Here is an 11,136-nt window from a genome sequence, read left to right on the forward strand (position 1 = left end):
ACTAATGCTGATAAGGCTGTAATTGCATCTATGTTATGTACCCCTGCTGTTCTTCTTGCTGCTAGTTGCCTGGTTGATGGCCACTGATAATTAGTATTGGCAATTCTCTCCAGAATTTTATAAGCTTCAGTGTAAGATTTGGATAACAGGATTCCATTTGCTGAAGCATCTACCATTAACCTTGTACTCAGATTCAACCCATTGTAGAAAGTTTCAATTGAATGCAACAAGGAATGCCATGATGAAGACACCTTATGAGCAGTTCTTTGAATCTTTCCCAAACCTCGTACAAACTCTCATCTTCAAGTTTATGGAAAGAAGTAATCTCATTCTGCAACTTTGCATTTTTTGTAGGTGGGAAATATTTCATTAGGAATTTATCAGCCAACTCATTCCATGTAGTAATGGAATCAGATGGTAACGAATTTAACCATAATCTTGCTCAATCTTTTAAGGAAAAAGGAAAAAACCTCAGCCTTAAGGCATCTTGTGTTGCTCCAGCAATCTTGAAAGCATCACTCACTTCCAAGAACAATTTAAGATGGAGATGAGGATCTTTATTTGACAATCCATTGAATTGACCAACTGTTTGCAACATTTGAAATATCACTGACTTCAACTCAAAATTTGCAACTCTACTTCAGGTCTGATTATCCCAGGGTGTACAACTTGATAAGTTAACACAACATAATCTTTAGCTCTGTCTATGTTATCAGCCATGTAAATAATATTGTTATTGCCTGGCTGTCTCTCGTTAGCATGCTCATTCTGCTCTTCTTGAATGTTGACTGGTTGTAAGGGCCCGTGAGGGTTCAAATTTCCCACATCCTGCAAATTATTCATGCCTGAAACTGTTTTTGAATTCCTTTGCTCTCTTCGCAGTCTCCTGACAGTCCTTTCAATCTCAGGATCGAATTGGAATACCACAGATCTGTCTTTGCACATGCATGTACTGATCTGCCAATAAATAGAATGAATTAAATCAAATTTTGCGCTATCAAGATTTACTTCACACTTCAAGAATAAACAATCAATCCCCAACGGCGCCAAAAACTTGTTGGTTATTTTTATAATCAATTGCTACCAATGCCAATGTGCAAGTATACACAACAAGTAATAAAGTGATGAATATTCAAGATCGTCTCCACAGGGATTGATGTCACTCGAAATGTTATAACAATCACAATAGTACAAATCAACTTAAGGCTGAAGTTAACAATAGCAAATTGAGTTCTATCGTAATTGGTGATAGCGAGAGAATAAAGTAAAACAAAACCGTAATGAAATAAACTAAATTAAATGTGTCTAAAATTCAATTGAGATTATGGTAGTTGAATGGTCAAACTCTCTTTATGCGCTGACCGTTTTTCATCAAGTTGACTCCAATTGTTACGGCAAGTGCTGCAGCACTAGGCAGAATTAATCTGCATCCTCAACTGTCGTATATTGGAACTCTCATACCCTTAAATATACTAGCAATGACCAGTTGCTAGTCTACTCATGATATGGCTTTATGACCTTTTTTATCTCTCCACCCTACGAGGTGATCACCTATGTCTAGTGTGTCACAAATCTTAACTTCAAGTATTACCCTTATGGGATTCAAGATAACTTAATCCAGGAAACTTAACTTAAGATCAAGTAATACTCTAATAACATCTGCTAAGACATGCCATTTTGTTGCTCTATCTTAACTGAAACTATTAAATGTGTGGTCAACCAAAATAACAGTTATATTAATAATAGCTACTAGAGTAAAATGCTACAGTAATGACATAACAACATATAAGAACAGTCAAGAACTCATTGGATTGTTTTTCACTCAACTACAAGCAAATCTAGTTCATATTCTGAATAAGAAAAACAAACATAAATATGTTGTTCACGGGGTACATTAGAACAATCAAAGGAAGAAGATAAATATAAGTTGAGCGCGGTGAAAAACGAATCCAAATAATTCTACAAGACTCCTCAATGTTGCCGAAACAACACTCTTCAATTCTGATCTTCTTCTCATTTCCTTTCTAATGATTCTAATGATAATTCCCTTGCCGCCTTTCTATGTAGTGTACGCCTCCCTTTTATACTGCAAAACTAGAGTAAACAAAAGTCCATGGGCGTGCATGAGTTAAATTAAAAAACATGCAAATTGCGATTCTGGTGCTGACCCGTGCCTAAGTTTTCTTCCGCATTGCTCCCAGATTGCTACAGCACCGGTTGCTCTAACATCCGCTACAACACTGCACTATTCCCGATTGTGCTTTACTTCTTTTGCGGCCATCTTCTTTCCTCCTCTTGGTCATCCACTGTCTCATCATCCCTTCATGAATTAAGATTTTCTGAAAACCTACAATTATGCACTTGTTTTTAGCACAAATTACTTTGATTTAAACAAAACTTATTAAGACTCAACTAAAATGAATGTTTATGCAAAATATAACCAAAATATAATAAAAATACCTTATTTGTTCTCTAAGTGATCTTGATTTAAGTCTAGAATTGATGTAATAACTCTCATTTCATAGAGTTATCAAAGGTCATATATACCACCCTCTATTTCTCTGAGTTGTCTTTCTAGATCATCAACGTAGAACACTAATGTTGGTGGTTGTATTTCCAAAAATATATGTAAGTTACAGCTTTGTGTCTGGCCTCTCAAGTGAAATTTCACTCACAAAATGTTTTTAAGATGTCTGAATAGAATCTTCCTTATTGAGGTGCTCATGATGGATAATGATGGGAAAACACAATTATCAAACACATTTAAGCAAGAAACATGATAACGTCTATCATTCAAGACAGTCAAACAATTCAAACGGTAAAATAACAGTGAAAACTTAAAACACTTATTAAAAACTTAATCAAGATTTGGTGGGTCACTTAAATTTATTTCGGTACTTTCTTCACATGGTTGGCATTCAAAATATAGTTTTAATCTCTGTCCATTAAATTTAAATGTGAAACTGTTATTTGGATTCTTAATTTCTACGCCCCATACAGATATACATATTTTTTACAACAAATGGGTCACTCCACTTTGACTTTAACTTTCCTGAAAACAAATGAAGACGAAAATTATAAAGCAATATTTTTGACAAATCTCAAATGTTTTTCAAAGAATTCGTTTATCATGAAAAGTTTTTGTTCTTGCCTTAATAATTCTTGAATTTTCGTATGCACCATTTCTTAATTCCTCAAGTTCATTCAATTGCAATTTTCGCATTGCCAGCATCATCCAAATTTAAATTAAAAGCTTTAATAACCCAAAATAATTTATACTCAAGTTCAACAGATAAGTGACAATGTTTACCATAAACTAGCCGATAGGGTGACATTCCTAAAGATTACTTAAATGCAGTATGGTAGGCCCATAGTGCATCAGTTAGTCAAAGAGACCAATCTTTGCAGTTTGGGTTAACTGTCTTTTCTAAAAAAAATTTATCTTCTTATTTGCTAATTCAACTTGACCATTTCTTTGAGGATGATAAGGGGTAGTAATTTTATAAGTAATTCCATATTTTTTCATTAAAGACTCAAATGACTTATTACAAAAATATTTTCCTCCATCACTAATAATGATTTGAGGAATTCCAAATCGACTTAAAATGTTTTCTCTTAAAAATTTAACCACAGTTTTGCTATTATTATTTCAACAATAAATTGCTTCAATCCATTTTGAGACATAATCAATTGCATCTAATATGTACACAAATCCAAAAGATTGTGGAAACGGACTCATGAAATCAATTCCCCAACAATCAAATATTTTAATCTCAAGTATGGGATTTAAGGGCATTATGTTTCTTTTAGTAATTGATCACAATTTTTGACAATTTTCACAAGTTTTGTAAAATTCATTTGTGTCTTTCAATATGGTAGGCTAATAAAATCCACATTGCAAAATTTTAGCTGTAGTTTTTCTTGAAAAAAAAGTGTCCACCACATGCTTCAAAATGACAAAAATTAATGACACTACTTACCTCATTATCATAAATGCATCGCCAAAAATTTTGATCAAGACAATATTTGAACAACTAAGGATCATCCCAATAAAATTTCTTCAACCAATAATTTCTTCTTCTCTTGAGTATTCCATTGCAAAGTCATTTTACCTGTAACAAAGAAATTAACAATATTAGCATATCATGGCATTGAAGTAACAGAAAATAAAAATTCATTCAGGAAGGAGTCATTGATAAGTGTTATGTCAGTGCAGAATTCATATGTGAGTCTTGATAAATGATCAGCAACGACATTTTCGGCACCCTTTTTATCTTTGATGGTGAGGTCAAATTCTTGAAGTAACAAAATCCAATGAATTAGTCTTGGTTTGGCATCCTGTTTAGTCATCAAATAACTTACAGCAGCGTGATCAGTAAAAACAACAGTTTTAAAACCAAGCAAATATGAACAAAATTTGTTTAATGCAAACAGCACAGCAAGTAATTCTTTTTCAGTTGTCGAATAATTCATTTGAGTACTATCCAAAGTCTTATTCGCGTAATAAATCACAAACGGCTTACCATCCCTTCTTTGTCCTAAAACAGCACCAACAACAAAGTCACTTGCATCACACATTAATTTCAAAATTTTCATGTTTGTCTACAATAAATCAAAATAGAAAATATGGATAAAATTAAATAGAAAATAATTTAATTTCTATAATTAAAAATAGAATTTGATTAAATCATATGTATTTCTTAAGAGTTTCACCTTCCCCTAACTATTAGTGTTTAGTTAAAAATAATTGAAATAAAGGGAATTGTTAAAATTAAAAATAATAATTAAAAATATTTGAAAATTAAAAATAAAACTAATTTTATTTATTGAAAATATATTACAAAGAGAGATGAGAAGAAGAATTTGAGGGGAAAGAAAAGAAGAAAATGTGTGGAGATGTGTGTTCCCCCCTATTTATACTAATACAAGATTAATCAACACCACATAAATAAATAAAATTAATTACATCTTAGCCTTACATTTGTCCCACTAATAAAACATAAACCTAATTTAATCCACTCAAGCACGTCCAACACATTCCATTAACAATTACAATACCTAACATAGTAAAAACTTATAATTTCACAAGTACCACATTTTTAATTTTCAAACTTATAAATTTACAACAAAAGTGGCGGATCCTCCTTGACAATGACATAATTTCTCAGACTTTCAGAATCCAAATTTGACATCTGTACATTTGTTTGGAGCCTTAAATTGTGTGAAATTATTATTTTTACCTAATAAACATACAAAAATACACAAAATCAATATTTAAAAAATAATTAAAAATTCATAATATGTTACATAATTACAAAGGTAAATTATATTATAAGCACAAAATAACATTTTTACTCCTTAATAAGCATACAATTTTTAACACTAGTCAGTGGTGCATCTGTCCCACATAAGTTTTTCTCTTCAATCTAATGCTCCGAAGTAAAATTTTAACTCATTCAAGTGTTTCGACAAGTGCAATGCGGAGAGGACAGTGGCGATAGTGGAGTTGTAGTGCAAGATCCCGACAAGATGAGCAGCATTTATAGAGGACACGTTTGTTATCTGCCAGCCTGTCCACAAATGTATCCACTGCTTAAGCCGCCATTGCCTTGTGCTGCGCCTGCTTCATGGAACACATGGCGAAAAACGCCTTGATACCGACCTTCAGGTGACGAGGATATGGTGTCTCGTGGCAATGGTGTTGCACAATGGGGTGGTGGTGGAGCAGGGTGTTGCATGGCAGAGGAAGATGACGTGGTGGTGGAGCGTCTTGTTCATGAGAGAGAAGAGAGAATGAAAAAGTCAAACTCGAGGGTTATTGCAAACCCATATAAACTCATGAGAGGGGTCGCATTTAATTTATGCGGGTGTTACTATATTATAATTTAGTCTAATACAATACCTAATAAAGCCCAAACATGATATAGTATTAATATAATACAATACATACTCTTAAGGTGTGTTTGACACACTGTATTGTATTATACTGTATTGCATTAGCACTATATTATAACAATATTATACAATGTTTGGTGCTATACTGTACTGTATTAATTTTTAATTATGTTATATTGTACTGTATTAATTTTTTGTGATTAATTTAAATTATATGTTATATTATTATTAATTTTAAATTAATATTATTCAAATTTATTCATATTTAAATTTTTATTATTAGTTATATTAAATTATAAATTTATTAATAAATTACAATGCAAAAATAAAAAATAATATAATATTACAAATTAAAATTAATATAATATTATTGAATAATAATATTATTAATTTATTAATTTATATTAATAATTATAATGTAAAAATAAAAATTAACATTATATAATATTTTATTAAATTAAAATTTTATATTTATTTATTATTATTATTATTATAAAATAAAAGTAAAAGTAAACGTAAAAAAAAAAAATCCAACTGCTGCATTAGCCACCCACTTTAATCCCTTACAAATTTATTCCAAACATAAAGTTAGTATTATTTTACTACAAATAATATTTTATACACTATAATACAATAATAATGTAACAAACGTATCCTTAATTCAGCGTTATGACTTATGAGGGGGTTCAAAGACGGGTCAAACACGCGCCAACTGACTAGCGTACAAGTTACTCATTTACGGCTGCACTAGGGACAAAAGGCAAAGTTTTTCTAGAAGCCTGTAGTGTTTTTTTTTTTTTAATATGCTTCGAGCTTGTAGTTAGCTGGCTCTTTTTGGCCTTGATTCACCCTGTGATGTGACGCGTAATTCATTGAAGCTATCAATTAGTACGAAGAATAACTAATATGATATGCAATTAAACACTCCAATGTCATTGTCTCATTGCAGCAACGATCATGAGTCTCTTGTTAATTTATTACATTTACATTAATCAATCAATGGTTTGTTCTACTTTAGCACCCAATCAAGATGAGTTAAGAACTCACCAAATCAAAGTACGAATGCATTAGGATTTAGGCAATTGGCAATTGCCGCAAAAATTGACGGGCAGAGCCGAAAGCGCTTCGATTTTAACAAAGTTTGTGTCACGACATCAACCCATCACTTCACAACTTGGCATATATGGTACACCTTTGCGGCCGGAATCTATTTTTATACATAGATTTATTGAGCCATACATATATTTTGCAAAGGGAGATGCACCTCAGCGGCAACATCATTTTTAATTTACCGCACGATCGAACAAAGCTATAAATAGCAACTCGATGGATCCCTTGCTAGTTCTTTATATTATCTTCTTCAGTTCAAACATTACATGTTTGCATAGAAGCTTCTATATATGACTTTTACTACGTCCCACTACAAGTATGCTTTCTTTTGTAGCCTTCTGCACGGTTAGTTGTACAAGAGTTTGATACTTAATTAGACTTAGTATTACTGTTTGCCCATCTCTAGCATGTGCATGTGTGTAAAGTACATAAAACTCATACTAAGGGTAGTTTTTCGTCTGTCTCAACTCTTATGGTTTTTAAAGGTTTTGTATCACATCTGCATTTATATTAATGTGTTGTTATGTATTAAGTGTATATATCAGCACAAAAATATTCTGATCTTAAAGAAATATTGCGTGGTAGTGTGGTGACAGAGACAAAAGACAAATGCTTTATAATTAAGTGTTGTTCAAACATATAACTAGTTGACCATTATGTTTATACATATAAAAAATGTAAAAAATTGAGGTAATGTTCTTAGTGATTGCGATGGGCCTCAAACCCTGGTTTCAGTCGTTAGCTATCCAAATGGACTAATAATCGATTGTAATCAAACAGCAACTGAAATTTTCAATTCAACTAATCGCACATGATGTCACTGCTTACAAAATTTCCAGCCATGATCCAAAGTTTTATAGTCGAAGAGATGAAACTAATGGCAAACTGAAGGAGAAACAAGAAGGAACATGCATGACCAAGAATATATCTATACATGCCACTTGGGTTTTGGCCTGGCGGTGAACCACTACTCTCAAAGTTAAGCAGGACTATGAGGATAGTGGTTCAAGTCTCCATAGACTCAACCTCCCTCAATTAAGTAAAAAATTGTGTGGAGTTAATTTGTAAGTCTTTCTTCCTTGCGAAATGCAAGTGGAGTAGAGACATCCCTCGTCTGTGAGGGTTATATGTCTGGGCATATATTTCATAGAATTAATGTAATAATGTAAATCTCAATTATATATCTAATTGTAAATATCAGTGTAATGTGTGCTCTAATAACAGTAATCAGTACTAAAAAAAAAAGAATATATCTATACATTAGTGTTGATGTGGTCCAAAATCTTGAACTTTATTAAAGTTTGGAAAATTATTAAATTGTACGGTTTAAAACCATGTCATTTAATAATTTTTTCGAATTTTAACAAATCTATGATCTAGGATTAGAATATATACACACACACATTATATTATTTAACAAATCAAGTGAAAAGTGTAAGAATTAATCAAGTGCCATATGTGTGCACAATTAATCAAATCATCTGCATGCGTTCTTGAACAAGCATAAATAAATATTTCATACATCTCAAATTTAAATAAAAGCATTGTATTTTTGCTCCAAAAGGGTATTAGTTTAATAATTAATTAAGCTACTCCTTTTGGTTATTGCCACTTGAATTCCTCTCCTGCTCATCAAGAGCAGTAGTAGTAGTAGTATTTGAAGCAGCAGCGGAAGAAAAGTTACCCACTTGAGAAGACGAGGATGATGAAAGCCTAAACAGCTCTTGTTCCAGTTGATTTTGATGATGAGTTTGAGAAATTGATGATGAGGATGATGTCGATGAACTACTACTTGATGGAAACATCAACGGTGGATAATCTTGACCGTAATATAGAGCCGGGGCAGCATATTGATTAACAGCGTTATCAATATTGTTACTAGAGAGCAGTTGTGCATATTGGAAAAGATTAGGAAACGTCTGATGATGATCGTATGATGGAGAATAATGAGGCATCATATGATGATGAGAAAGAGCAGGAGGAGAAGGTACTTGTGGTAGAGGATTATTAATAATAACAGATTGAGGTTGCTGAGAAATAACTGTGCGTGAGTTATTATTGTTCTTACTGGAAGCAGCAATGTTGATATAGCCCAAATGATGAAGATCAGGTGGTGCTTGAACGCGTTCAGGAAAATTGAGCTTGGCTTTGCTGCCTTTGAACCTAAGAGCGGCTGCATCATAAGCAGCGGCGGCTGCTTCTGCTGTTTCAAAAGTACCAAGCCAGACTCTAGCCGCCTTATTTGGGTCTCGGATTTCGGCTGCCCACTTCCCCCATGGTCTTTGTCTTACACCTCTATAGTGTCTTCTTCTGACGATGTTTCCTTCAAGATACAAATCATCATCCATCATCAATTTCACATTTATATTATCTTATCATAAATTAGGTCAAAACTATACAACAATAATGCAAGCTTTTTTGGTGCAGGATTGTTTGACCGCAGTGATTTTCAAATAGCCGCCATCCGAGCTCGAGTCATTCCTCAAATAAGCATGTCTTTGCACTTAAATACATTTCTCTAACTTATACACACACTTCTAAGAGCATAAAGGAAGAATATGTCAAGGACAAAGATCCGAATACTAGCTAGTAAACTGAAGCAACTAAATTTGGTAAAAGAAACTGGAATTAATATATATGATCCTACATAGTTACTAGCACCAATATATGCATTAATTTACCTTGATCTTGAGTACGTTGTGATGTGTTTTGTCCATGAGACGGTCGGTAGCCGGCGCTGGTGGCGGTGACGTGGACAGCAGATCCTGGAGGCACGGTGGCAGCAGAACTATCAAGTACTTGTGCCTGATGAGATGACTGGTTGACAGAAGATGAGATTTCATCTTCCTTTTTCTCCTCTGATACATCAAAAGGAAGAGGCCTCTTGCCATGTCTTCGATCCACCTTGTTAATTCTCGCTCTGACCAGCTACGCTATATATACTCGCCTTTTCACTTCTAGTCAGTCAAGCTATTATTTGATCGAACAGATCATCAAGTAAGATCTGGGGGGTTGCGATCGTGATTGTGATTGAAAAATCAACGAGACCAAGAAAAGAGATCGGGGAAGAGAGAGGGAAAGAAAATAGAAATAAAGGCACAGAGAAGCGAAAACAAGGGTTGCTTGTAGGGTTTTCATTGCTGCACGTTAAAGGATGGTTATATTTGTCACTTGCAAGAGCTGAAAAGTTGTAAAGATGTGTACAATATTATTATTCGTTTTCAGAGAGAAAATGATTTCCTAGTTAGACATGTAACTTGTGGAGATCATGCTGGCTTTTGTGGGCCTTACACGTGGCGTTTTGCTCATCTAAGAGAAGGGGGTGTAGCTGTCAATGAACGTTGAATTCACCATGTGGATTGCATTTCGAATAAGATGTGAAAATTGTTGTTCAGACTTAAGTTGCACTTTCAGTATCACCACCATTGAAAACATGTTCGCTTGCAAGCTGTTGGCTGCTTTTATTGTTAATTCGTCTAAAACTCATCTGCAAGATGATGTGTCGAATCGACATAGGCCTTTTTCACAGGATACAGTCCGGACGAATCTTCAAGAAAAACTAACATTTATTTATTCTTTTTTATCGTACTGACCTTTTGTTTTTATTCGACATAATTTTTACACAATAATTTTATATAAAGAGACCCGAGAATTTACACTAAAAATAATTTAGAGAGTCCCAAGAATTTACGTCTCCAGAATTATCTTTTTACATTTATTAAAGTTGTCGTTGAATTATAGACTCACTTAATTATAATGTATGACATCATATCTTACCAATTAAGAATGTTTTTTATGCATAGGTTGGCATTATTTAAAATTTTGGATAATTATTATTTTATAGACATAGTTCGTTAAAATAATTAAAAAAACTATGATTAAAAATTTTGATCTCTTATTATATATATAGTTCTTTTCTCGTGTGGGTACTCCTCTTTTTTTTTTTTTATACAGACACATTATTATTAAGTTATATTTTAATAAACTCAGTGCAGACACGTTAAATAATATGGCTTTAGAGTGAAGTATACACTAATTCTATTAAATCATAGGGGTTAACAGCATGTCCGCATAAAATAAAAATGAGGGCACCTGCATCAATTCTGAAGCTCATTTTCTCACTCGCCGATG

The 11,136-nt window shown here is 33.1% G+C and overlaps 1 protein-coding gene and 1 non-coding gene across 2 annotated transcripts; one reads left to right on the plus strand and one right to left on the minus strand.

The window, feature by feature from the left end:
* Positions 1 to 233: 233 nt before the first annotated feature.
* On the plus strand, positions 234 to 340 carry LOC112101238. Its single transcript, XR_002907365.1, has one exon. It is a non-coding gene; the product is annotated as a small nucleolar RNA R71 (small nucleolar RNA).
* Positions 341 to 8,446: 8,106 nt separating this feature from the next.
* Positions 8,447 to 10,440, minus strand: LOC18051937 (ethylene-responsive transcription factor ERF114). Its single transcript, XM_024190751.1, has 3 exons — positions 10,357 to 10,440; positions 9,687 to 9,933; positions 8,447 to 9,328 (listed from the first exon to the last, which is right to left on the minus strand). The coding sequence occupies exons 1-3, from the start codon at positions 10,438 to 10,440 to the stop codon at positions 8,595 to 8,597; spliced, it is 1,065 nt and encodes a 354-aa protein (XP_024046519.1). The 3' UTR covers positions 8,447 to 8,594.
* Positions 10,441 to 11,136: the final 696 nt, after the last annotated feature.

Source organism: Citrus clementina, unplaced genomic scaffold (assembly GCF_000493195.1).
Source record: "Citrus clementina cultivar Clemenules unplaced genomic scaffold, Citrus_clementina_v1.0 scaffold_2, whole genome shotgun sequence".
Lineage (NCBI taxonomy): Eukaryota > Viridiplantae > Streptophyta > Magnoliopsida > Sapindales > Rutaceae > Citrus > Citrus x clementina.